At 46.5% G+C, this 27,455-nt stretch overlaps 3 protein-coding genes across 5 annotated transcripts; 1 reads left to right on the top strand and 2 right to left on the bottom strand.

Moving 5' to 3' along the window:
• Positions 1-7,399: 7,399 nt before the first annotated feature.
• LOC127471903 (uncharacterized) lies at positions 7,400-11,893 on the top strand. Of its 3 annotated transcripts, none has more exons than XM_051789392.1 (3): positions 7,400-8,223; positions 8,704-9,109; positions 10,403-11,893. In XM_051789392.1, the coding sequence occupies exons 1-3, from the start codon at positions 7,408-7,410 to the stop codon at positions 10,690-10,692; spliced, it is 1,512 nt and encodes a 503-aa protein (XP_051645352.1). In that variant the 5' UTR covers positions 7,400-7,407; the 3' UTR covers positions 10,693-11,893. The 3 variants fall into 3 exon arrangements, with proteins under 3 accessions (XP_051645352.1, XP_051645351.1, XP_051645353.1); XM_051789391.1 differs by having other exon boundaries at positions 8,704-9,246; positions 10,417-11,893; XM_051789393.1 differs by having other exon boundaries at positions 8,704-9,246; positions 10,403-10,512.
• A 5,956-nt stretch (positions 11,894-17,849) lies between these two features.
• Positions 17,850-23,784, bottom strand: LOC127471863 (E3 ubiquitin-protein ligase Topors-like). The gene is made up of 5 exons (XM_051789256.1): positions 23,684-23,784; positions 21,749-21,991; positions 21,093-21,282; positions 19,572-19,629; positions 17,850-18,971 (listed from the first exon to the last, which is right to left on the bottom strand). Exons 1-5 carry the CDS (start codon positions 23,782-23,784, stop codon positions 17,866-17,868), a joined length of 1,698 nt encoding a protein of 565 aa, XP_051645216.1. The 3' UTR covers positions 17,850-17,865.
• A 419-nt stretch (positions 23,785-24,203) lies between these two features.
• Positions 24,204-27,229, bottom strand: LOC127471935 (E3 ubiquitin-protein ligase Topors-like). The gene is made up of 2 exons (XM_051789468.1): positions 26,094-27,229; positions 24,204-24,801 (listed from the first exon to the last, which is right to left on the bottom strand). Exons 1-2 carry the CDS (start codon positions 26,794-26,796, stop codon positions 24,770-24,772), a joined length of 735 nt encoding a protein of 244 aa, XP_051645428.1. The 5' UTR covers positions 26,797-27,229; the 3' UTR covers positions 24,204-24,769.
• Positions 27,230-27,455: the final 226 nt, after the last annotated feature.

Here is a 27,455-nt window from a genome sequence, read left to right as displayed (position 1 = left end):
CTTGTCTGGACATGATGCCTAAAAATGGTCTCAGCTATAAAAAAAAAATATAGCTTTTACTACTTCAGGAAAATGAGGCACTTTAAAAAATGTTATTGGTTCAGATGATAGCCCTCACTTGTCTGCTGAAAAAGGTGCAGATCCAGCACTTGTGAAAAGATTTTCAAAATCTGTTACAATAACAAATAAGGCCTTACACAAAGAAAGAAAAACATTTGACATTGGAGAGGCCATTTTTGGAGTTACATCTTTGATACATCTCTGTTGAGACAGACATATATATATATATATATATATATATATACCAAAAGATTCAGGATTTAAAGCACCCCTTACCAAGAAAGAAATCACCTACCACTGTGGACCACTGTCTTGCAATCAAGCCCTCACAAATCAACATTAATGCCAGGGTTTATGGACCAGGGTTTGAAGTAATAGATTTTAACATTCGAGACTGCATAAGAGAGTGGCCCTTACATTTGCTTTTATACCCTTCCCAGTCTTCAAATCAGCCATTTATTAGTAAACATGTAACTTTAACTATATATGTGAGACTGAACACTATCATATACATGCTACCTTACATGAGAATTTCTATGATTTTGTCTTTTATTCTGTTAAATGAAAATAGAACTGCAGATACTGTAAAAAATGCTGAAAGCTCACTAATACCAGGTCACTGGAAAAGGCTATGTCCATATATTTCAGGGCTTCAGAGGAGGTGTCCCAATCTTAGCTTGCCAAATCCACAAAACACAGCCAAAGATAAAAAGTGCTCCATCGTAGGACAGATTTCAGCCCTATCCAACTGGCAGTTTGCTGTAACAAATGAAAACAGGGTTTCTCTACTTTATCTAGTAAATGGAATTTTGCAAAACTTGATTTCTATTTCCAATTTTTTCAAGTATGCTGTTTTTAACTTTCAAAAACACAAGCTGGAAAAAAAACCCCAAACAGAAAAAAAAGTTGCTTTCAGTCTAAATTATCAAGGTGTTGTATTTATCCCTTAGCCTGTGTCTTTGCCCTAAACAGTAAAACATCCTATTGAATACCTTCAAAGTTGTTTTTTATGCAATATTAGCAATGTACCATGACATAGTAATGATAGTAATTATATTTATCTGCAAGATGTGTGTTATGGCAATACAGGATTTTGATTGCTAAGAGTTTTCTGCAGAAGATTGACTGCATGTCAAACTTGATGGATGGTATTAACTACATACGAGGCCAGCACTCTAAGTAAACCTTTGTGCTGGTTTTGTCTGGGTTAGAGTTAATTGTTTTCACAGTGGCTAGTACGGGGCGATGTTTTGGATTGGTGCTGAACACAGGGTTGATAATACAGATATATTTTTGTTATTGCTGAGCAGTACTTACACAGAGCCAAGGTCTTTTCTGCTCCTCATACTGCCCCAGCATCAAGTGGGCTGGGGGTGCACAAGGAACTGGGAGGGGACTGTGTGACCCAACACAGGCAGGAAGCCTGAACAACTACAAACCACAGCTGAAATGCAGAGAGTAAATTTATTTCATTACCTCGCTAACTGGAGGATCCCGAAGCAACACCTGGGCAGAGACACACAAGCAGGAACACCAGCACTGTTAGGCTCAGCCCATCCTGAAGGACGGCGAGTCTGTGGTTTGCAGCAATTTATCCAAGGCCTAGGATGTGTTCTCCCTTGTGCTCTTTAGGATCTCTGACTTTGGATCTCTCTCCCAAGACAGGGAGCTCAAGCCTGTCCATGAGAGTGCCTCCAAGACTGTAAACACCCATGTTATCTCTACATAGAGATTCTACTTCTCAAAACAGACAGAGGATAAACAGCAGTAGGCATAATAGGTGGGGTTTCCTACACTGCTGTTTTTCAGACCTCAGCATTCCCAGCTGCAAGGTCATTTTAGTGTATCTGCCATCCTCCTTGCCATTGTCCTGCTTTCAAACCCTTCCTCCCAACATACCAGCCCCTCGCTCAAGAGACCGCTGGTGCTGGGTTTGGAAGTGTAGGACAGGATAATTTGCAGAGGCACTTTATGAAGCATATAGGAAGAAAGGAATAAACATATAATGGTCTAAGACAAATATCCCCGTCCTCTCAACAGGGAATTAAACCATCCAGCAAACAAGGCACCACAGATAGGTTGCCTCAGTCAGTGTATGAAGTCCTGTCAATGTCAAATATTCCTCTCATTGCAGCTGATTCAGCAGCCATGTTGGAGCAGCACGTGCTGACAAACTCGGAGCAGTGTACGTGGTGTTGAGACAGGAGGTAGCTCATCAGCAACTGATTGGTAAGGTTCTCAAGTGTAGTGCACTTACTTCCACATTCAGGACAAAAATTGCCTTTGATGTCCAATTTAAACCTTAGTGAAGGCATACTCCACGTGCTCTATGTTGTAAACCTCTACAAAGCATGACAAGCCAACCTGTGACAAGGAAGGAAAATAGGAGTGTCATCGCCTTCCAGTAACACATATGCTGTTGCTCCAGCTCCTTAAGCTAAAATGACTCCAGGTCTCATAACCTGAGGTGGGGTGTGATTGCACACACAGATTGAAGAGGTTTGGTTTGCACTTTTTCAGACTGAAAAATCTGATGGTGGGTTCATGGCACCACTAGATAAGGCCCAGGTATTTGTTGAACATACAAGAACTTGAGAATTTGATATTAACAGAGGATGTAACATAAGGGGAGAAGTTGGAGTAGAGAACCATACTGCACTGTCAGGCATTATTACATGCATTTTCATATCTAGACTAGCAAGCTGTGGTCCCACCACACAATCCATTGGTGGAATTCCAGGAATTCCATTTCCCCTGTAGACTTTTCAGGATGGTCTTGTGCAGGGCTAAGGGTTGGACTCGATGATCCTTGTGGGTCCATTCCAACTCAGCCTATTCTGTGATTCTGTAGTTAATATTTTGGCAGAGACATGATCTGAAGAACCTCAATCCTCACAATGTTTTGTACTGCAGATGATGTGATACGATTACAGAGTGTTTAGTTGTGAATATTCCAATTGTTTAACAAAAAACCTGCTTTAGTGAGGTGTACTCCAATGCTGTAAAGTTTTAGTACTAGTTAACTTTTTCAATTATCCCTTCAACGTCCTAATCTTTCTTTCAATCCTGCCTGGGATGGTGGGCAATGTGGAATAGCCACTTTATTCCCAGGCTTTGAGCCCAGTTTTGGACATTACGTGCACTAAAGTGTGTTCCTTGGTCACTCTGTATTTGATGAGGAGGTCTCTATTGATGAAGGAGTTGTTCTAATGCTTCAATCATGCTGTGTTGGTTGGCATTTGGTGGGTTTAGAAAAGACCAATCCTGACACTGTATCCATGGCAGTGAGTACGTATCACCATGTAACTAAGGACCAATTTAACTAACCTGCCACAGTCAAAGGCCACTGACCCCACTTTATTGTTAGGCTTTTATATACAACTCAATTGCCACGGTATGAGTAATGTGCCTGCCCTTCCAAGACGGCAGGGATGCTGCAACAAATTCAGTTCACTGACTAGGTGCCTGTACACCCATTTGCCTTAGTATGATTCCTGGAACTGAACATATACAACTGCTCTCCATCATCTGTGTCCAGTGGCTGTGCATGTAGCACTCCCATCTGCAAACCAGGCACCATTCCTGTGCTCTTCTGTTAACCTGTCACAAAGGAGCACTTCCTCCACAGGAGATGCAGGGAGCTCTCTGGGGAGAGAAGGTTCTACTGACACGGGTGTTATTAAAAGGCATAGTTCCCAGAAGAGTGGCATGTGAACTGGTTACATGCAGTTTTCCGGTAAAAATTGTTGCATTAAATAATGTTTGTTTCTAATATGTGGCTGCCTGGGCCACTCCCATGTGAGCACTGACAGAATTATCAGTTGCATACCCATTAATGGGGGTGGGTGTGTGTACTGTCACACTACCTTGCCCTGTGATTCTTTCAGTTTCTTGCAATCACAGAACCACAGAAAATGCAGAATTGGAAGGGACTGATGCCTTAAGCCCCTAATGGTTTTTTATTTTTCTAATAGTTATAAGACTTGTAAATTTTATAGGTAGGTTTTAAAAGCAGAAACCCCTCTGTCCCTTGTTCCTTTCCCTTGTTTATACATTCCCTAACCCTTTTACCCCATTCTATGCCTTCTATATCAACCTACCCCTGAATCCAGTAGCAGTGTTTAGTCTTTTGTCAAGGTAAAGGCCTAGACTGTTTGGAGAACAGCGTATCAGGGCCTAAACCACAGAGTACGGTCAAAAACTAGGTGACAATATACCCTTTGTACTCTGATGAAGCTGAAGATGATGAAGTAGGTGGTCCCAAAAAGACCCCAGACCCAATTCTCAGGGGGAGGACCCGGGGCGGTCCAGAGGAAGGGCCAAAGGGTGGACACATCTGGGATTGGATGGATAATGCTATAAAATGTAACCTCTTGGGCACGGCCGGCGCGCGCGTCTATATCACCTATTGCCTTGGCAAATAAACCCTTTCTTATCTCACCCCTAATTAACTGCTCCGGAGATTTTTTTCAGAACCAAAATACACCGGCAACAGTTGTGGAACCCGCACGGGGAGAACTGGACCGGGGACTTCTTCAGACTGGAATTTTCATCAGCAGGAATATTCCTCAGCAAGCCGGCTTTTATCTGAGAGAAATTCCCGCCGGTCTGAGAAGCCCAGCTCCACGGAACCCACGAAAACAAGCACGGAGCATAGAGGTGAGATAAGAAAAGAGCGAATCTGGTTAGTTAGCAGCTGCGGGAAAGTTTTGTGTCCCGGGATAGGGGGCACGGATTCCTGAAAATTTTGACTTGGGCCCTCGAAACAGTCTAGAGAGTCAATTTTCAGGGGGAGGCGAACGGGTTAGTTCGCCAATTACCCAGGTCAGGGCGGATGTTCAGCCTAGGGGCTGTTCTGGTTTTGGAGGGGACGCCCTCCGGTGCTCTGACGCTGTGGGAGAGCCGGTGGGGCTCTACAGTCGGTACGACTCGGTAAATAGCTGAGAGGTTACGTTAACAGCCTCGTGACCTAAAGGTTGTCGGTTTGAGACCCAGTGTGTGTGACTGGTTTGCTTTTGTTTTGCAAGCATGGGTTGTGTGGATTCAAAAGTTAAGATTCCTAAAGAATCCCCCCTTAGTTTGGTTCTAAAGCACTGGAAAACTTTAGCTGGTTCTGAGACACCTTTAAAGAAGGAAGAGCTGTGTAGGTTGTCTCTAAATGCTTGGCCGTTGTTTGGACAAATGAGAGGGATAGCATGGCCGAAATTTGGTCCGTTTGAACTGGATACAGTGTTTCGGTTGATCTCGCTTCTTCATGTAGAACAGAGGTGGCAGGAAATTCGATATGCAGAGTTGTTCTTGTTTTTGTTAACACGCCCTGAATTGGGTATAGGAGATAAGGAAAACGAAAGTTCAGGAAAGATGGAAAAAGCAGAAATGGTTTTAGGAAGAGGGAAAAGGAAAGATCGAGTTAAAGCTGCTCCTATCCCACAAATACTATTTAAGAACACCGGAGAGGATGATTTGGATATGTTGATATCACCTGACAGGAGAGAAAGTAGCCCGGGAGCTCCACAAATCGGACTCCCTGCTGCAGCGGCGGTGGGGGGGGCTGGAGCTGCCGGGGCAGTGGTTGCTCCTCCTGGACCGGCTCCAGCTGGACAGGCGGGAGCCGTGGGGGGACTCCCTGGCGCGGGCATGGCTGCGCCAGGGGGAGTTGGAGTCTCCGGGGGAGTTGGCTCCGGGGCGGCGGGAGCTGCTCCGGGCACAATCAGTACAGGACTTGCTGCCATGGCAACAAGTACAGGAGCAGGCACTGTGGGAGTAACAGGGGCAGGGGCCACAGCAGCAGTGGCAGGAGGGGCAGGGGCGGTGCCAACAGGCGGAGCCTCTGTCCTGACTGACTTGGGAGGTGGGGCTGGAGCCGCCCCCTTTCCCACGCCTCCCCCTCCCGAGGGGGAAGCTTCCATCCTTGGGGGAGGGGGAAGAAAAGAAGAACCGAGGGAGTTTCCAATCTCTGCCTCTCACGAAAAGGGAACAGAAACGCACAGACAGGGCAAGCCGATTCCAGCTGCAGAGAGAAGGGAGAAGCGAGGGTTACCACCGTTTGATAAGGACACGGAAGCAGAGGGTGAATTAAGTGATAACTCGGGAGAAGGAGAAGCCGACCAGCCTGTAGTAAAACCGAAAGGAAAATTGGCTCGCGAAGTGTTAGCTTGCCCCGATCCGGTTGCAAGTAGAACAAGGGCAAAAGACAAGCCACCGTTAGAAGCCCCCTTAAGACAAGCCGTGACCAATCAAGGCACGGTATTAATAAAGGCTCCTTTCTCACTGGTTGAGTTACAGCAATGGAAAGATTGTGTGGGGGCTTATAGAGATAATCCGGAAAAGATGGCAAATTATGTCCAAAGAGCAATCAAATCTCAGAATCCTGACTGGAATGATCTAGAGGTTATGATGGATACTTTATTAGACCAAACAGAGAAGGAAATGGTGAAAAGAGCTGCTCAAAAAGCAATAGAAATACAAAAAACCTCTGGGCAGTTTCCAGGCGAAGATGTCAAAGATATCTTCCCCCTCACGGATCCTGGATGGGATCCTAATGTGGCAGCAGGTTTAGGAGCTTTGAAACGTTATCAAGATTGGGTAATTTATGGATTTCGGCATGGAGTTCCGAAGGCGGTGAACTGGTCCAAAATGTACGAGGTTAGACAAGACATAAATGAGTCACCTACTGATTTTCTAAATAGATTGAAAGATGTTATCAGAAAATATACGGATATTGACTTAGAGTCAGAGATGGGAAAGAAAAATCTGTTATACTTATTTATAGGGCAGTCCACAGATGATATAAGAAGAAAACTGCAGAAGGCAGGTGGTGATAGAAGGAATATTAGTGAGCTGTTAGATGTAGCCTGGACGGCATATCAAAATAGGGAGCAGAAAAGGAAAACAAGGGAACAAGAAGGTGGCTACAAAGAGCCTCATAAACGTAACCCCAGGTATCAGAGGTCTAACCACCGGCAGGACATAGCCGATGACAGATGTTCTAACTGTAAGAAGAAGGGACATTGGAGAAGAGACTGCCCGGAGCTGAAGGGAACTGAAAACGCACTTCCCCCACCACCACCCCCAGCCCCCCAACTGACTGTGAGTCAGAATGTATGAGGGGGACCGGAGGTTTCTTACCCAGCAGAGCCTCTGGTTACAGCTAAGCTGGGGGGGGAGAATGTTGAATTTTTGGTTGATACAGGTGCGGCATACTCTGTATTAAATACTTTGGAAGGGAAACTGAGCCATGAAACTGTAACTGTGGTAGGTGCTACAGGGGTAAGTGAAACAAGGCCATTTTTTAAACCTTTAAAATTCAAATTGGGCAAACACTGGGTAACTCATCAATTTCTCTATATGCCAAATTCTCCTAAGCCTCTACTGGGTAGAGACTTACTGGAAAAATTAGAAGCTGAAATTAAATTCACCAAGGGGGGAGACATAAAGGTTATAATCCCAGATACTAAATATGTCGAGGCAGCTGCTTTCTTTATACAGGAAAAACATGGAGAAATCCCTGCAGAAGTTGAAAATGCTGTCATACCTTTAGTCTGGGCCAGCGAGTACCCTGGGAAATCAAAGCAAGCTGAACCAGTAAGCATCGCACTCAGGCCAGGAGCAGCCCCGGTAAGGCAGAAACAATATCCTTTGAAATTAGAAAGCCGAAAAGGCCTAGCACCTATAATTGAAAAGTTCCTCAAATTTGGTTTACTAGTAGAATGTGAATCCAGATTTAATACCCCCATACTGCCCGTGAGAAAGGCTGATGGCAAAAGCTATCGGCTAGTCCAAGATCTTAGGGCCATTAATAGAATAACTGAGGACATTTACCCAGTGGTAGCCAACCCCTATACACTGTTAACCACATTGACAGAGGATTTAGGATGGTTTACTGTACTCGACCTCAAAGATGCCTTTTTCTGCATTCCTGTACACAAAGATAGCCAGGAGATTTTTGCCTTTGAGTGGGAAAATCCTGAGACAGGGAGAAAAACGCAACTAACCTGGAGAGTTCTTCCACAAGGCTTTAAGAACAGTCCAACGCTTTTCGGAAATCAGTTGGCAAAGGAACTGGAGGACTGGAGAAGACAGCAGCAAGAAGGAGTTGTCCTGCAGTATGTTGACGACATCTTAATTGCAGCCAAAAACCGGGACCAATGCATCGAGCTCACTGTAAGTCTCTTGAACTTTTTGGGGCTAAGTGGGTATCGGGTCTCGAGAGAAAAGGCACAGATAGCCAAGGAGATAGTCATCTACCTGGGACTTGAAATCTATCGTGGGCATCGGCGACTCAGTACAGACCGAAAAGAGGCCATTTGCCGTCTCCCAGAGCCCCACACTGTACGAGAGATGCAGGCTTTCCTGGGAATGGTAGGGTGGTGTCGGCTGTGGATAGCTAACTATGGGTTGCTAGTCAAACCTCTGTATGAAGCCCTGAAAACGGCCAAAGAGGGAGTTATAACATGGACAGATGAGACCAGAGATGTGTTTAAGCAACTGAAACAGTCCTTGATGTCAGCTCCAGCATTAGGACTACCAGATTTGACTAAACCGTTTGAACTGTTCACACACGAGCAGTTAAATGTTGCTCTGGGGGTATTATCACAAACTCTAGGAAGCCAACGAAGAGCTGTGGCTTATTTCTCCAAACAGCTGGACAGTGTTAGCCAAGGGTGGCCGGGGTGCCTGCGAGCTGTCGCAGCAACTGTTATCCTGATTGAAGAGGCCCGGAAGCTCACCCTTGGGCAGCACATCACTGTGTATGTACCCCATGCAGTTCAAGCTGTGCTTGAACAAAAGGGAGGCCACTGGCTGTCCCCCAGCAGAATGCTTAAGTACCAGGTTGTGTTGCTGGAACAGGACGATGTTACCCTAAAAACAACATCTATTGTAAATCCAGCTATGTTTCTGTCTTCAGCACTAACTGACAGTGTCCCCGAGCATGACTGTTTGCAGACTATAGAGGAGACTTACTCCAGCAGACCAGACCTGAAGGATGTGCCCCTGGAAAACGCAGACTGGGAACTGTATACAGACGGAAGCAGCTTCATGCGAGATGGTAAACACTTCACAGGGTATGCAGTAACAACCAGAGACGAAGTGATCGAGGCAAAAGCCTTGTCAGCAGATGTGTCATCCCAAAAAGCAGAATTAATTGCACTGACAAGAGCCTTGGAACTGAGTGAAGGAAAGAAGGTAAATATCTGGACTGACTCAAAATATGCATTTAGTGTTGTACATGCCCACGGAGCCATCTGGAAGGAGAGAGGACTACTGACAGCCCAAGGCAGTGGAGTCAAGCATGCAGACCAAATCCATGCACTCCTGCAGAGTATTTGGAAACCAGAGGAGGTAGCTATTATGCATTGTAGGGCCCACCAGAAGGGGAAAACAATTCCCGAGTTGGGAAATCAGTTTGCTGATCAAGCAGCAAAAAGGGCTGCAGAAAAAGGCATCTTGGCAGTAGTGCCACAAAAAGAAATTGATTTGACAAAATACACCCCTAAGTATGATGAGAGAGACAATCAGCTAATTAAATCATTGAAAGCTGAAATCAAAGAAGGGGGGTGGGCTGTTACCCCTACCGGGCAGGTTGTAGTCCCACCACTGCTCCTTAGGGAAATAGCTCAACAGGAACATGAGGCTACCCATTGGGGAACGGAAAATCTCCTGAAACATCTAAAGAAAACAGTAATAGGAACAAATATGACCGAAGCTGTGCAGTCTACGGTAGGTAAGTGTGAGATCTGCAAACGAAATAATCCAGATACATCAAAGAGAGTGGTACTAGGGGTAACAAAAGCTGGAGACCAACCCGGAGATTACTGGCAAATAGATTTTGCTGAGTTACCACCACGGGGGGGGTACAAATACATCCTTGTACTAGTTGACACTTTCAGTGGATGGCCTGAAGCATACCCCTGTCGCACTAATGCAGCAAGGGAAGTGGTAAAAGCTTTATTAAACCACATAATTCCAAGGTTTGGGGTTCCTCTAGGAATGGCATCAGATAGAGGAACACATTTTATTGCGACAGTAGTAAAAGAAGTATGCCGCATCCTGGGAATTGTCTGGGACCTACATACCCCCTATAGACCTCAGGCTAGTGGCAAAGTTGAACGAATGAATGGCACCTTGAAAATGCAAATTAGTAAAATTTGTCAGGAAACATCTATGTCCTGGGTTCAGGCTTTGCCACTAGCTCTGCTGAGAATTCGTATCCAGCCGAGGCAGAGGGATAACATAAGCCCCTATGAAATATTATATGGAAGACCATATCAGGCACCACACGTACCAGGGGATGTACACTTAAGGGGGAGAGCCGATTTACAGAAATATTTGATTGCTTTAGGCTCTACTTTGCAGAAGCTGCAGAAGGTCATCGAGTTATCCAGACCTATAGGACTGGACACCCCTGCTCACCCATTCCAGCCAGGAGACTGGATCTACGTCAAGTGGTGGAACAGTGACCCCTTGAGAGCCAGGTGGAGAGGACCTTACCAAGTCCTGCTGACCTCCCTCACCTCCGTCAAAGTTGCTGGCAGAGAACCCTGGTTCCACTACTCTAGAGTCAAGAAAGCATCAGCTCCTGGAACAACCAACCAGACAGAACCAGACACCGACAACGAGGATGTGGAATAGACTGCTTGTTCTGTGTATTCTGTTCATGCAACCGGTAACCATGAACCGAGTTTGGGACCAAAAATTGCATGTGGCCCTAGTCCAAAACGTATCTAAAATTCTCCGAAAAATGGAATGCTGGATTTGTACTCAAGTACCAGCAATTGACGATGAGAATAGTGAGTGGCCCCTAATTGGCATTTTACTAAACGAGACAAACTTCGGTAAGTCCATGATGAATTTCCCAGGGACCTGGAAGCCAGTTACAGAGGCAAACCCTGAAAGAACAGTTCCAAAGCTTGTCTCGTGTGGTAATACAAAATAGAATGGCCCTCAATTTTTTGCTAGCCTCACAAGGAGGTGTGTGTAAAGTCATCAATACCAGCTGCTGTTCTTACATAGATCAGACTGGTAGAATTAATAATGATTTGGCCGCAATTCGAAATCAAACCGAAATTTTTCATCAGATATCTCTGGATGATGTCTCCCTAGGTTTAGGAGACGTCCTCAACAAACTCACCTCATGGTTACCGAACTAGACATGGATGAAACAACTGTTTATCTTAGTATTGTATATACTTAGTGTTAGTGTAATAGCTCACTGCATACACCGATTTTATAGTTGTTGTAAGTGTAGGTAGTAGAGATTGGACAAAGACCTTTGGGTTTTGTCCAGTCTCTAAGGGGGGAACTGATGCCTTAAGCCCCTAATGGTTTTTTATTTTTCTAATAGTTATAAGACTTGTAAATTTTATAGGTAGGTTTTAAAAGCAGAAACCCCTCTGTCCCTTGTTCCTTTCCCTTGTTTATACATTCCCTAACCCTTTTACCCCATTCTATGCCTTCTATATCAACCTACCCCTGAATCCAGTAGCAGTGTTTAGTCTTTTGTCAAGGTAAAGGCCTAGACTGTTTGGAGAACAGCGTATCAGGGCCTAAACCACAGAGTACGGTCAAAAACTAGGTGACAATATACCCTTTGTACTCTGATGAAGCTGAAGATGATGAAGTAGGTGGTCCCAAAAAGACCCCAGACCCAATTCTCAGGGGGAGGACCCGGGGCGGTCCAGAGGAAGGGCCAAAGGGTGGACACATCTGGGATTGGATGGATAATGCTATAAAATGTAACCTCTTGGGCACGGCCGGCGCGCGCGTCTATATCACCTATTGCCTTGGCAAATAAACCCTTTCTTATCTCACCCCTAATTAACTGCTCCGGAGATTTTTTTCAGAACCAAAATACACCGGCAACAGGACCCACAAGGGGCATCGAGTCCAACTCTTAGCCCTTCACAAGACCCTCCCCAAGAGTCACACCATATGCCCAAGATATTGTCCAAACACTTGGTGCTGTGACCACTTCTCTGGGGACCCTCTTCCACTGCCCAGTCATCCTCTGGGTGAAGAACTTCTTTCTAATATCCAACCTAAACCTCCCCTGACACAACTTCAGGCCATTCCCTCAGGTCCTGTCACTGGTCACCACAGAGAAGAGATCAGTGCCCGCGCCTTCTCTTCCCCTCACGAGGAAGTTGCAATGATGTCTCCCCTCAGTCTCCTCTTCTCTAGATTGAACACACCAAGTGACCTCAGCTGCTCCTCCCTCATATGGCTTTCCCTCAAGGCCCTTCATCCCCATGGCCCTCCTTTGGATGCTCTCTAATAGTTTAGTATCTTTTTTATATTGCAGTGCCCAAAACTGTGCACAATATTCGAGGTGAGGCCACACCACTGCAGAGCACAGCAGGACAATCACCTCCCTCAGCCGGTTGACGATGCTTTGCCTGATGCCCCCCTGGACACAGCTGGCCCTCCTGGCTGCCAGGTCACTGCTGACTCTTATTCAACTTGTCGTCAACCAGGACCCCCAGGTCCCTTTCTGCTTTCCGGTATCTCATTCCCAGTCTGTACAAACATCCAGGATTATCCCATCCCGGGTGCAAAATCTGACACTTTCCCGTGTTGAACTTTCTGTGGTTGGTGATTGGTCAGTTTTCTGATTTGTCAAGGTCTCTCTGCAGGGCCTCCCTGCCTTCAAGGGAGTGAACAGCTCCTCCCAGTTTTATGTCATCTGCAATCTTGCTTAGTATCCCTTTCAGTCCTGCATCCAAGTCATTTATGAAGATGCCGAAGAGCACTGGGCCAAGGATGGAGCCCTGTGGAACCCCACTAGTGACAGGTCACCAGTCTGATGTTACCCCAGTCATTATTACCCTCTGTGCTTGACCCATGAGCCAATTGCTCACCCACCATATGATGTGTTTATCCAGCTGTGGACTGGACATTTTGTCCTGGAGGATCCTGTGAGAGACAGTATCAAAAGTTTTACTGAAATCCAAAACAGTTAGATTAACTGGCTTCTCCTGATCAACTGTGTGGCTTACCTTGTCATAAAAGGAAATAAGGTTTGATAAGCAGGACTTTCCTCTCCTGAAGCTGTGCTGGCTGTGACCAATGACTGCATTGTCTTTCAGGTGTTTTTCAATACTTTCCAGAAAATTCTTCTCTATAACTTTATACTAGGCACTGAAGTGAGACTGACAGGCCTGAAGTGACCCTTTCAGGGTCCTCCTTCTTGTCCTTCTTGAAAATCAGGACAGCTTCCAGTCAGCTGGGACCTCTCTGGAATTCCCAAGACCACTCAAAAATCATCGAGAATGGTTTCACAAAGACATCAGCCAGATCTTTGAGGATTCTGAGATGAATCCCATCAGGTCCCATGGATTCGCAGGGATGCAGCTGGATCGGGAGATCCTGCACAATTTCAGGGTTGACTGGGAGTTGATCATTCTCGCAGTCATGGTCCCTCAGCTCAGGGCACTGAGACCCTCTTGGTCTGTCATCTGTGTTGAGGACAGAGGCAAAGAAAGTGTTAAACACCTCTGCCTTGTCTCTGTCCCTGGTTGGGAGGTGACCATCCTCATCTTGTAATGGGACAACAATATTTCTATGCTGTCTATTGCCATTACTATATTTGAAAAAAACTCCTTTTATTGTTCCCCACATTTCTGGCCAGCTGCAACTCCAGCTGAGCTTTGACTGCATGAATTTTCTCCCTACAGCAGCAAGCAGCATCTCTGTGTTCTTCTCATGTCTCTTGACCTTGTTTGCAGTGGGCATACGCCTTCCTTTTTAGCCTTATTTCCAAGAGAAGATCTCTGCTCAGCCAAGCTGGTCTTCTGCCTCACCTGCTTGACTTCCAACATTTGGGAATTGCCTGCTCCTGTGCCCTTAGGAGTCATTTGAAAAGTGACTAGCACTGATGGAGCTGCAAAAACATTTTTCCAGGGGACCTTACTTACTAATTCCCTTAGCAGCCTGAATTCTGCTCTCCTCATGTCCAGACTTGAGGTTTTGGTGGCACTTTTCCTCCTGTCAACAGAAAATTTAAACTCAGTCACTTCATGGTCACTGTGGCCAAGACGGCCACCAGTCTCCACTTCACTCACAAGATCCCCTTTGTTGATAAGCAGCAGATCAAGGAGGGCATCTTTCCAAGCTGGGTCCTCTAGGACCTATTCCATAAAGCTGTCATCCAGGTCTTTTAGGAATCTTCTGGCCCAGGTTGTACCAGCTGTGTGATGCTCTCCATTAATTTCTGGAAAGTTGAAGTCCGCCATGAGGACGAGGGCAGTTGATTTGGAAGTGTCCCTTAGTTCCTCAAAGAATAATTCTGTCTATCATCATCCTGGCTGAGAGGTCTATGGCAGACTCCCACAATATAGCTGCATTATTTGTTTGCCCCTTGATTCTTACTCAGAGGCTCCCAACTGTGACACTGCCAGCTGTGGGCTCCAAACATTCTAACCCTGCTATTACATACAGTGACACCCCTCTGTCTCTTCTGATCAAAGTATACCTAGAATTTGTTTTCAATCCAGGTATAATGTGTAGCAGAGCCTTGTAATGCTTTAGATCAAAATCCTACAGGTTCTTTCTGATTTTTTGGCCCAGCTGTGTGTCACAACGCCATGAGACTACATCATCTAGAATTATTACTTCTGTTTCAAAACAATATCCTTGCTTAGGAGTGTGCAGTTGGGCATGTTCAATCAAAGCATTTTTGCAGGCATCAAAGGTTGCTGCCATTCTTTTTGCTGCTTGTCCATTGGCAAACAAATTTCTTCTTAGTCAGTTTCTGCAGAGAGTACATTACAGGGACACAGCTGGGAAAGTTCACCCCTGCTGACCAAATGTATTTCTACACCATATGACATCATGGTTGGTGTATGAAGTAGGGAGAAGAAGGAAGGGGAGAAAGTTTGGAGTGATGGCATTTGTCTTCCCAAGTTAGTTACCCTGCTTTCCTGGAGTTGGTTGAATATCTGCCTGCCGATGGGTAGTGGTGAATGAATTCCTTAATTTGCTTTGTTTGTGTGCTTTTGCTTTCCCTGTTAAACTTTCTTTATCTCAACTCACAGGTTTTCGAGCTTTTACCCTTTCAATTCTCTCCTTCATCCTGCTGGGGGAGAGCAAGCAAGTGGTTGGATGGTTCTTGGTTACTGGCTTGGGTTAAACCACAACAATCCCCAAGAAATACAGACACACCAGGCACACTCCATTTTTTCATGCTTCTGGTGTATTTTTAAAACAGGAGGCAAGAACTCATCAGCAGATTTATCAGCTGTGCCTGGGGGAGCATAATGTCATAATGAGATAACTAACTGGGTTCAAAAGGGAGTAGAAAATCTCATTTACAGTTCTAGGGGCATGAAGGGTCCCCAGCATTATTTTTGAGCTGCAATGGCTTTGCAGAAGTATCACCCAGGAGAAATCTGCAGCAACTTCATCCAAATATCTAGTTCCTGCCACAGTGATGCTACAACAGCACAATCATAGTGCATAATTTTTTAATGCTACTCTCCTTAAAGGTAAAGAAAGAAGGTAAAGAAATGCAAACAGTAAAGCATAATATCTATCTGTACCTTCAACTTCAACTGTTAAGGAAGCTTATTTGATTAGTACCATCAGAGGTTTCAGGCAACATGTTTAGGTTCATCATGCTTCTTCAGTTTTCAGCTCATAGTTCATTAGGACAGAAGACTTCTCTCTAGATCTCCCATTCCAAAACAGGAAAACAGTACTTCCAAAAGCAAATTTTTCCACAAAGTAATGAGCACCCTCTTGTGTTCACGGTGAGCAGAGGCCATGGCCTTGTCATGTTGGAAGCTGTGTTTCAGCCAGCATCATATAATCCATATGGCTCTTCTACACCTAGAGAACAACTCGCTGCTCTCCCCAGTTGGCTACATACCACTCTGAGTAGACATTGAGCAAACAGATTCAAAAGCGTATGAGAAACAACCATAATGCTGAAGACACTCATTAAGGGATACATGTATGACTCATTCACCATGATGGAAAAGATAGAATTTTGGGCTAGTGCGGTCTTGATTGCTATGAAGAATAATGAAAGCATCTGAAGACAACAGTGCAGGGCTTAATTAAGATATGTGGAAATGAATATTTATTTTCCTTTTCCTGCTTTGATAGATGAATTTCACTTAACCCCCTGTGGTTTCTGTGAAATCTAGTCTGCTCTGAAGGGCTGCTAGTACTCCAATATCTGAGACTGTGTATTCTAGTTCTTCACTGCGTGGATACAAAAGATTAGAGGTACTGTTGGGTTTTTTTGGAGGCAGTAGTAAGTTGACATGCTATACATGACGGCCTTAGTTGCATACGCTTCTGCTAGTGCTCCTTTACCCTTTCTGAACGTGGCTGTCTTCTTCATGTAGTTTACCTTGCAAACCCCCTGCTTTTTCACTTTCAAAAGTTTCTCTCTTTCCTAAATGTATAACCTGTCTACCAAGAAGGCCACTGGACAGTTCCTAAGGATCAGTCAAGGGCTCAACTGAGGAGTGTCTTCAATGAAGCACATCCTTTCATGAGACTGTAGCTTTTCATGGAGCATCATGCCCACAATTTACTTTTGTCAGAGCAAATCTGCTCTGAGAGAGTGCTGTGATCAGCCACAGAGCTCTGGTTATCCCTACAAAGTGGTGTTTGGATGCAGAGAACTTGTGCTCTGAAGCCCCAGTGCCATGTACCCTGGAAAGGACACTACTCTTTCAGTCCCATGGCATATCATGACTGGCTGGCAGGACCAGTCCCTCCTCAGCCTGTTTTCCCAGAAACCCTTCTGACCAGGGGGCTGCTAGGTCCCTCCTGTCCCTTTGGCAGCAGAGAATGGCAATGCAGGGAGCAACACAGTAATTCCATATGGGCACAGGCACCAGCAGCCTCGATTTGGCATGTTCTCCTTTGCAAATGCAATCCTCCCCTTTCAGGCTTTTCCAGAAACTCCTCTGTAATAGATTAGTAGTTGTAACATAATTTACTCATCAAATTAGTAGTAGTAATAGTTGTAATAGTTGTAGTAATTTACTCTTTTAATAGTATTGCATGTTATATTTATATATATATATATTTGTAATCAAGGTTCTGTTAAGGCCGGTGGACTGTAAATTACAGAATGGACAATTAATCTGTCAGTACTATAAGCTGATAGTCCTGCAGCTGCAGTTTCTAAGCTGACAAAACAAGTTGTTATGTCTTACTGAATAAGTCTTTTGTATATTGTCTAAAAGTGTACGCTTAAAGTAAGGAAGGGAAGGACAAGGATCAAAGGGTCAAGAATGAAGACGATAAAAAGTATCCAAGATGGACATCTGGAAGAGACTCACACAGTAGGCCTCAAGGACTAAAAATTACCTAAGACTATGGAAAGGGAAGTACCTGGCAACTAAAAGCGAGTTTGCAAAAGAACCAACCAGAACCAGACTTGCGAACTCGGATCCAAAAGAAGGATAACAAGTGACTATGGGAAGGGAATTGACAATAGTATAAAGAATACTGGTTTTGCCCACTGCTTTGCTGGCCGTGTGTGGAGCAGGGGTCTCCCCGGCAGCCCAGCACGCTGTTTTGCTTATTTGCAATTTATATAAATCTTTAATAAATTTTGCTGCTATATTTTTGCCTAAGTTTCAGTTTACTTATCCTCCATTTTTGCGGTTGCAGCAGGAATTCCTGTGGGAGGAGCACTGGCAATAGCGTCCCGGGGCTCCAGGTGGCCTTGGCTCATGGTGGGGTGAAGGGTCAGGGAAAGATACCAGGAGAAGGTAGAGAAAGCAGCACCCAGAGACTCTGTAAGGGAAATAGCAATATATTTCCTTTCTCTTGAATGAAGCCCGGCTAGTGCTGCGGATGGGGTGGTCTATTGGAGGGCTGGGGAGAGTCCGAGAACCTGGCAGCTCTCCTCCTTGGGGCACGCCGAGGCCTCCTGCGGAAAGGGTCCCCGTCCCGGCCCCGGCTGGGAGCGGAGGGGCTGTGGCTGCCGCCTTGGGCAGAGGGACCTGCCGCTGCTGCCTGCTCCAACTCCTCCTGCTCTGCTGGAACGGGAACAGGGGGGTGTGGGCTGTGGAGCACAGCTTCCGATGTGCTGAGTCGGTCCTCTACGTTGGAGCCTACAGGGCTGCTGCCAGGGGCTGGGGGGAGGGCGGGAATACCCCCCTGATGGATGCCGGGGATGCCCTCAAGGTTATTTTCCTCCACCCTGCCAGGTTCCCCCGCCTCTTCCCCGAGCTCCTCCTGCTCCCACAGCTCCTCGCCCTCCCCCAACTCCTCCTCCTCTGTCATCGCCTCCTCCCCCAGCTCCTCCTCCTCTGCCATCCCCGCCTCCTGCAGTTCTTCCTGGTCTGCAGGGACGGGAGCAGACGCGTGGGGGCTGCCGAGGGCAGGTTGCGTTGTGCTGGAGCTCGTAGAGCTTCTGGCAGGGGTGGAATGGGGGGCGGGAGTACCGCGCTGGGTGCTGCTGACGGTGGCCACAGAGCTGCTGTCGTCCTCTGGGACAGCAGGGGAGTGCAGCAGCCTGTGAGCCTCCTCACTGCACTGGTCAACAATGATGCTGATGGTGCCATGGATCAGAGGTTCTGTATGTTCCTCGAGGAAGTCCTGCAGCACCTGGACCAAGACATTCGCAGCTGGACCACAGATGGACACAGCATGCAGGATGATGCTCTCTGCAATCCTCGCCATCCACCACCTGGTCCCATATATTGCCTCCAGCTCCTGCCGCAGCCAGGGCACCACAGGATCAAGGAGATGCTCGTCTCTTCGGAAAAGTTCTGCCCACACCCTAGGCAGGAGTCCACCCACGGGCTCTGTTCCTGCACCCCCTGGCTCAGCTGCTGGCAATATCCCCCGTGGAGAACGTGAAGGGGATGCTGCAAAGTGATAGGGGTTGTTTCTAACTAGCTGTCCAAGAGTTATTCCTGCCCAGCTGCTGGCATCTTCGGGGGCTGTGAAGACACAGTCTATATAGCTATCTGTCTGCACAGAAAACCTGACAGACTCTATCAGGTCTCTGCAGAGTGGGCACACTATTTGCATCTCTGCCCAACGCATAATGCAGCCCAGGCAGAACTGGTGGAGACAGGGCATTACATAAGCAAGGTCATCTCGAGTATCACGGCAGATGGGGCAGTTCCACTCTGTTTCTGTGGCCTTGTCTGTGCCTTCCTGAAGTTTGGGGTCAGACAAGAATGAGAAGATGCTCCCCATGACTGGTTCTGGTATTACCAAAAGGTGTCACACACTGCAAAATGGAGATGCTGTGGTCACAATCTGTCCTGGGGAGCGTAGGAAGAAACGCTCAGGCCCCTCGAGAAGGACACTCTTCCAGTTCTCAAGGCCTTAGCACCTGTCCTAGAGCCACCCCAAGGGTACGTTTCCATGCACAGCTCACTTATCAAGATGCTTGGTTGCCTGAGCCAAGCAACTCAGGCTTGGCAACTCAGGCCTGAGCCAAGAAACTCAACACTACTAGTGGCTCCAGGCTGGGCACTGAGAGCTGCCAATGGCTGCACCCAGCTGTGAGAAAAGCCTGGCTCAACACTCACGGACATGTTCAACAGGAGTCCAGGCGTAAGCCAGAGCAGGCCAGGCTCTGCCAGCACCCTAATTTAAACAGTAAGGGACACATGGTGACAATCTAATCTGGTGATGTCACAGTCCACTGCCAGTGACATCAGCCTCCACTACTTTGTGACATCACAATAAGATGTCCACCCCTATGGTACTCAGACCAACACAGCATGTCAGAGGTTGCTCTCCACAGGGGTCCCAGTATCACCCAGAGAGGTCCTCAGCCCCTGGACTTTCCCCAGCACTGCAAGAGGCCGTCACATCTGGGTCATTATAGCAGTGCCTTTTCACGCAGGATGTAGCCAGGACCCTGAAAAAGCACCCCAGTGATGCTTTTAGAGGAGTCACAAGTGGAAGATTGGCTCTCTACAATTTCTGCTTAACAGCAAAGGGACTTCTGTCCTAGCAGTTAAAGTCTCTGGTGGTAGGAGTGTGACTGCCAGGGTGGCCTCTGAATGGTCAGACAGGAAAGTTTCCTTGACAGAATTAGAGTTCAATTTAATCAGAAAGGAGAGTGAGGGGGAAAGGACCTATGCATTAAGGTAAAAATGAGGATTATAAAAGGACAGAAGGAAGAAATGGAAACACAGAGCAACTTATGGATAGAAAGAGTATGTAATACCAGATGCATGATTCCCATGAACAATACAGGTAGGTTGCAAATAAATGAATAAACAACAAAACCAAACTAAAGTGAAACCTAAATCAAAACCAACCAACCAAAATGAAAAACCCAAAGCACAGGGAAAATATTACACAGTAATTTTTAAAACTTAGGAAACTCTTTTCAGACACATTCAGTTTGTATATTGGGAGATCCTTTTGTTGGAGAAAAGAAAAAAATGAATAAAGGCAGTTGAAGAAGGAAAAGTCATAACATTTAGCACCTCATCTTTTTGTTTCTGGTGTTTCTTCAAAATAAATAGCACAGGTAACTCTAAACACAATGTCAGGGTATGCCTTCCTGAAGTTTGGGGTCAGATAAGAATGAGAAGATGCTCCCCATGACTGGTTCTGGTATTACCAAAAGGTGTCACACACTGCAAAATGGAGATGCTGTGGTCACAATCTGTCCTGGGGAGCGTAGGAAGAAACGCTCAGGCCCCTCGAGAAGGACACCCTTCCAGTTCTCAAGGCCTTAGCACCTGTCTTAGAGCCACCCCAAGGGTACGTTTCCATGCACAGCTCACTTATCAAGATGCTTGGTTGCCTGAGCCAACTCCTCCCCAAAGATCTCATCAAAGTCTTCCATCATGAACTTCTCCAGCACTGTCATCTGCACACATCAAAGTCTTGGTCTCAGCCCGGGTGCCTGAAAGCATGTCATGCATGACTCCTGAGCCTTGCCTCTGCATAGAAGGCTGTGGCTGTGGGGCAGCTCTTCCAGGCAGCTACTCCACCAGCATTTGTTGAATAGAAGGGGCTGCCAAGGCCCTCTGGGCGGCCGGCTCGGGTGGGCTGGGGAGGCTGCACCTGGCTGCTCAAGGCAGCTTTACCTTCTCAGTCACCACTAGCATGGCCTTGAGCAGGTCCTCCTTGAGCAGGCTCAGCAAGTTTGGCCCCAGGCAGACGGCCAGGCTGCTGGAGGTCGTTCTGCTGGTGGGCACGTGCTGGCCAATATGTCGGAGCACTGCAAGCAGCTGCTTGAGGAGGAGGAAGTTTTCTACAGACAACTTCTTGTCCACCCTGAGGGGACAGCAAGGCAACATTCATCGAGCAAATGTTGCCCACAGCCACTCCCAAAACTCGCACAGGGGAAGGGACAGCCAGCAGCTGTGTTGTGCAGTTTTCCATGTGCTCTCAGCCAGCAGTCAGGGCTCCTGTGCTTGAGGAAGGAAGCATGTCATTGCCTCCCATTGCCTGCTATCATACAAGCCCACACAAAGGCTCCCTGTCCATTCCCCCAAAATCTGCCCCCAAACCTGCAACAGCAAGCTGCCCAAAACCACAGTGTTTTAAGGAGACCAATCCCTTTCAGGCAAGTTCCAGGCTTCTCCCAGTCCCTGCACAAGAGGCAAGCTGCTGCCCATGCTGCCTATGACGCAGGTCACAGATCTCTTCCTCCCTGCTGGCCGTCTGCTTTGCTGCCATCCAGTCCTCACAGAGGCCCCTGATGAGGAGCTTCAAGGGAGTGCCTCAGAGGAAGCCTTGCAATGCCAGGGTATCCTTGTGAGCCTTTGAAGATTCCAGCCTAGCCAGGAACTCTTCCAGCTGCAGATCAGAATCAGTCACCTTGAGGATGACAGCCAACAGCAGTGCAGGCTGGCTTCCCATATCGACATCTGTGCTGTGGTCCAGGGCCTCCTGCAGCTTCTGAAGGGCTCTCTCACTGCCAGCTTTCTGGAATATGCCCTCTGTGGTCAGTCCTGGCTGGTGCAGGACAGCCAGCAAGCTTCTGCAGGAGATGCAGGGGGGCAGTGACTTGTCTGAGGAGCTGCCTTCCAAAAGGAGTGGTTGGGTCAGAGCTCTGCCCCAGAGCAGTGCTGCTGCAAGAACAGGCTGATGACATACTGATGCAGGTAGGAGGAAGGCCTGCCCCTCTGCAGCAGCGGGACTGCAAACCATGCCCCAGCCTGTAGTGGACAAGTCTGCATCACCCATGATGTCTTGTCACACTGCTTAGCCATCAGCCCAACACCAAACTTCCCAGCACACCTTAGACAGGGACATTCCAAACCACACAGTGCAGACAGTGCTACAATCTCTCCTTCTACCTTCTTCCTACCTTTTCCCCCTGAAATTGCGACCATCATTTATAAACTCAGGATGTAGCCAAGTAAGACAAGAATCCTTAAAACCTTACACAAAAGGGGAAAGAAATAATCTTTTCTTGCTTTGCTTCTTCACGGTTACTGTCCTTTGCCAGCAATAACTAAGAGTAAGCCCATCAAATGCTTCCACCAGCATGTGGCCTACAATTACTTGCACCCTGAGAGCCCCCTGATGGCTGCTAGCAAATGTAATAAGGGTAGGACAACCACTACCAGCTGGTCTAGAACTAGCATTGATGTCTCCCTGCTTGTTCGATCTGATTTCATAATTACTGTAAGAGGACAAGCAGCCCTTAACATCATCTCAGTTTTCTTGTCTGTGTTCCATGTGATTCAATGATGTCAGACCTCCACCTCGTGGCATAGTTATCCCAAATTCCCTAAATTTTCCCCATGTTGTATTTGAAATCCTTCTTATTCTGTGCACAAAATACAGTACATACAGTTTCCAGCACAAGCATTAGATTTTGGCTCTAAAAAGACTTCACCCAATGTGAAATCTTTATGGGGATACACTGAGTTCAGCTTTGAAACAGCTCTGGTTTCCAATCAGCAAGAGAAAATAAAAAAGTTGATACTGAAAATTAAGGAAACATGAAAAGCTGCAAAGTTTGCTTAGACTCTTGATTCAAAAACATCGGAACGATGTCTCAGGTGAAATTCCAGCCTCTTATATACCTCCAATGCAGGATTGCACACTTCCAGCCCTTTGATCAGCACAGCAGAGTTTATAGTAAATAGTGATTGACAAATAACTGTTTCAATTTTTGCAAAAACAAAATTTTTTCACAGTGTTTGACAACAAAGTTGTCGATTATCCATCCTGCTGGTGGATTTTTCTTTACCAAATCAAAATAGTTGCTCCTCTTTGGCTTTTATTTTTAAAAATATTTTAAAAGAATATGATTTTTTAAATAACTATTTTTCATCCTTCCTGAAAAGGTGGTTTTCTTATCTCTTGTTACAAGGCCATGTGGTTTCTAAAATTTACTCTTTTATAAACTGAACACCAAAAGAAATCCCTCTGCTATTAAACCCCTGGGCCATCACTAATTTTGTGCCCCTTTCAGATATATGATTCTCATTCAGCATTATTGTATTATGGTTTTTGTTTGGTTTTTTTTGGTTTTTTTTTTTTTTTTTGGTAACGAGTCTTTTTTATTCTACTCTCCTAGGATAGTGTATCTACTTGACATATAATTTCAGTAAATCCCCTAAAATATGTCAATTTCAGCCTTTATATTAATAGGAAATGAAGAGTCTTACTTCATAAAGTTTTTTCAAGATTTAATAGTGGCTGTAGCCAAAGCTATTACTGTCTCAGGACTAAGATGTCCTCATCCAGATCATAGATGCAGAGATCATGCCATATGCTGCTCTCTGCTGCCTCTACCAGCCACCATCGGTCCCGGTACATTCCCTCCAGCCTCTGGCACAGTCAAGGCTGCACAGGGTCCAGGAGATGCTGCTGTTGTTGGAAAGATGCTGCCCAGACCTCAGGCAGGGGGACACCCATGGGCTCTGTCCCCTGTGGAGAAGATGGAAGGGACACCACAGGGTGATAGGGGCAGTTCTCACCCAGGCAGGAAAGAGTTTTCCCTGCCTGAGTGGTCTCTGGCAACTCTCTAGGGAAGCTGATGGCAAACTGTACATAGGCCCATTTACCCTGCTGAGAAAACCTGAAAGTCTCTATTGGTCTTCTACAGAGCAGGCACTCTGGGTTTCTCTGCACGAGCTGAAAGCATTCAGTTGTACTTTGCTTGCTTTGTAACTGGGGGATTGAAAAAAAGACCACAGAAATTTCTCCTACCAATAGAAAATACATATAATAGTATTATAAAGACTCTCTGTCGGTATTCATGTTTGGTTTCATATATGACTTTATTAAATCTGTATTTCAGAATGAGTGTTGTCTAGCAGGCTTTCAATTCAGTTACAGCAATTGTTTCTCAGCAGACTAATTTTACTGTAAGACTAGACAAGGAAAGTAATGACTTAGGAAAATGGGTTTTCCACGTACATGTGCAGTACTGTCATGGCCGGTTTCCTTGTGAGAAGGTCTGGAATGGCTCCGCCTTTGTTGAGTGAGCCCATGAGAAACTTGATATTTCTTTACAAGAAATTCCAGCAAGAACTGAAGTTCACGAGATTTTCCAAAACTCCATTGTGCAGCAAAAAATCAGGAAAGCAGAGCCAGTTCCCTTCGAGAACTTTAGGTCATCAGAGGCTGATAGATGGCTAAACTGAGACTCTGGGACGCTTGACTTCTGAAACACCGCTCCAAGGTATTACATACTTCTGGGAACAACAGCTCCGGGATAGATCCATGCGGTAGACGGATTCCTCAAAATTAGGATCAGGTGTCCAGGGGACTCTGGAGTCTGACTCCAGAGAGATCATGATCAAAAGTCACACTTTGAAACACAGCTCCCACCTGTTTCAAAATAAAAAAAACATCTTCCATAGGTGTGCAGTTCACAGAGGAGGAGAAGGGGAGGAAATGTGCATGAACACTCTGAGAGGAGGGAAAAAACATTCAAAAACTATTCATCCTTGCCCATTCTTCCACCTCAGTGGACTCCTTGCTGATCAATAATTAGTGTAATGTAACAAAATGATCAGCCACTGTATTAGAGTGGGTATGGGGCACATTGTCACTTGTTACTAATACAGGAATATATTATTATATATTAATATATAAATACTATATTATAATAGATTAATTAATTATGTTTAATTAATTAATCAAACAAATATTTGTTAAAGTAATTTTATTATAATAATTATAATATTATTTCAATTTATAATAATGATATAATTTATGTATACAAATGATATATAATGAAACTTACAGCTAGTTTGAGAAGTAAATATTTAATTTAACTAACTAATTAAATAGAACATTTGCTAATTGTATATATTTAAATATTATTAATATATTGTTTGAAGTGGATTCTGTCCAAGCACACAGTATGTGCCATTTCTAATTAGTAATTAAAGTTGCAAGAACTGAGAACTGTATCCAAACCCTGTTTTCTTCATACAGCTTTTTGGTTCTTGGTCCAAACTACCTTTTAACAAGCTAGGTTGCATCTGGGACCAAATTTTCAAATGGGCTTGTGTTTCAGTATATCAAGCTCTCCCAGCTACTGAGAGACTTGGACATTTATACATTTTCTCAGATCCTTGGTGCTGAGGCACTCTCCCAGTGGCGACCTCACCAGGCACCTTCTGGAAACCAGACCTGGGAAACTGAGGCAGCTTCTGGAAGGTGCCATGGACATTGGCCCCAGGTTTCACCACTTCATCTGAAGTGATGACAAGGGTCCCTCAGGTCTGCAGGGCTCAGGCAGGTCCCTGCCTTGGCCTCTTGTTGCTCTGGGGAGGATCTTGAGGACCCTAGGAGCCAGGGGCCCTCCTCTTTTGGGTATGCCCAGGGCCCTGTGGCCAAGCTGGCCCTGCCCTGGCCGGGAGTGGGGGGCTGAGGCTGCAGCCCTGGGAAGAAGGACCTGCCACTGCCTCTGCCTGCCCTGGCTCCTCCTGGGGCTAGTCCTGCTCTGCAGGAACAGGTATAGATGGGGGCAAGCTGTGACTCTCATGGAGGGCAGCCTCTGATATACTAAGCTTCCTTCTCCACATTAGAGTCTGTGGTGCCACTGACAGAAATCCCCTCATGGAAGCTGTTGGACCTGGAGCTGCTGGAGCTGATACTGGCCTCAGGCCTACCTGTTTCCTCTCCATCAGTGTGGGAGTGCAGAAGCCTCTGAGCCTCCTCGCTGCACTGGCTCACAATAACATTGATAAGCTCACGAACCAGTGGTGCTGCATGTCCTCTGAGGTGGTTCTGCAGCCTAAGGATCAAGGTCTCCTCATGTAGACCATAGACACAGAGATCAGACAGGATTCTGCTCTCAGCAACCTGTACTGGCAACCACCAGTTGCAGTAAATTTCCTCAAGCCTCTGGCGTAGCCAGGGCAGCACAGGGTCCAGGAGATGCTGTTGTCGCTGGAAAAGTTCTGCCCACACTTCGGGCAGAATGCCACCCAGGGGCTCTGGCCCTGCAGCCCCCTGCTCAGGTGGGGACACTGTCCCCTGCGGAGAAGATGAAGGGGATGCCCCAGGATACTGGGGACCTCTTTTCCCCACTGTAGGAGTCTCTGGTGACTCTCCAGAAGCTCGTCTTGCCTGGCTGCTGGCCTGTGGTGACTCTCCAGGATGCGTGATGACAAACAGAAGAGAGTCCCATCTGCCCTGCTCAGAAAACCTGACAGCATCTATCGGTGTTCTGCAGAGTGGGCACGATGGATTTCTCTGTGCCCACTGCAGGATGCAGCTCAGGCAGAACTGGTGGCGACAGGGCAGAACAGAAGCCCTGCTCCTCCGAGTGTCCTGGCAGATGGGGCAGGTCCAGGCTGTCTCCATGGCCATTTTTGTGCTCTGCAGCACACTGGGAAGAGCTGAGGACCAGGAGATGCTCCCTGTTGTTGGCGTCACACAGAGCAGGAGAGAACTGTGCGACTGTGTGACAGCCCTCCTGACTATCCCAGCAAGGGGAAAAAGAAATGCCCAGCTCTCTCAAGAAGGACACCCTCCTGGTTCCCTGAATCCAATCATCTGCCCCACCCCAGGGGGGTGTTTTCCCTTTACAGCTACTGAAGGCAGCCGACCTTCACTGCTACCTATAGCGCCAGGCTGCCTGAACCAAGCAGGGCTGGGAAAACACTGCTGATAGCTCTGCGATGGCAGCTGCCAAAGGCAGCTCCCAACACACCACCCAGCACTTGAAGAAGCCTGACTAGATGCTCCAGACCTCACACTCTCGCTCAGCTGGAGTCAAGGCTAGAACCAGATTGGCTCAGGCTCTGCCAGAGCCCAGATATAATCAGAAAGAGATGTGATGTTACAATCCATTCCCCAGTGATGTCACAGTCTGCTACTTAGTAGGTCACCCTCCACCACTGAGTGATGTCACCATGGAATATTCCCCTCTGCAGGTGCACAGTGCCAGAAATAAAAAAAGGGAAATACCATTTCTTGTTTTCAGCTTCCTGATTTCCGTGTTACTCTCCCTCAGCCATCTGCCTCAT

Source organism: Manacus candei, unplaced genomic scaffold, assembly GCF_025592945.1.
Source record: "Manacus candei isolate 608988 ecotype Guabito, Panama unplaced genomic scaffold, ASM2559294v1 h1tg000027l, whole genome shotgun sequence".
NCBI classification, from domain to species: Eukaryota; Metazoa; Chordata; class Aves; order Passeriformes; family Pipridae; genus Manacus; species Manacus candei.
The sequence above is the reverse complement of the archived record's forward strand: the minus strand, read 5'-3'. Positions and strand labels throughout refer to the sequence as shown.

Excerpts from the sequence above, each read along its gene's own strand:
- LOC127471903 (XM_051789391.1), top strand. The coding sequence starts at position 7,408 with ATGCCAAATTCTCCTAAGCCTCTACTGGGTAGAGACTTACTGGAAAAA. Across the intron at positions 8,224-8,703 it reads ACCAATGCATCGAGCTCACT|CTGGACAGTGTTAGCCAAGG; the intron begins GTAAGTCTCTTG and ends TTCTCCAAACAG. Across the intron at positions 9,247-10,416 it reads AACTGAGTGAAGGAAAGAAG|AAGCTGCAGAAGGTCATCGA; the intron begins GTAAATATCTGG and ends TCTACTTTGCAG.
- LOC127471863 (XM_051789256.1), bottom strand. The coding sequence starts at position 23,784 with ATGTACCGGGACCGATGGTGGCTGGTAGAGGCAGCAGAGAGCAGCATA. Across the intron at positions 21,992-23,683 it reads GACATCTTAGTCCTGAGACA|AAGCTTGCTGGCTGTCCTGC; the intron begins GTAATAGCTTTG and ends CATCTCCTGCAG. Across the intron at positions 18,972-19,571 it reads GACTCCTGTTGAACATGTCC|CCCCCGAAGATGCCAGCAGC; the intron begins GTGAGTGTTGAG and ends GTGTCTTCACAG.
- LOC127471935 (XM_051789468.1), bottom strand. The coding sequence starts at position 26,796 with ATGGCCATGGAGACAGCCTGGACCTGCCCCATCTGCCAGGACACTCGG. Across the intron at positions 24,802-26,093 it reads CACTGATGGAGAGGAAACAG|GTGGGAGCTGTGTTTCAAAG; the intron begins GTAGGCCTGAGG and ends ATTTTGAAACAG.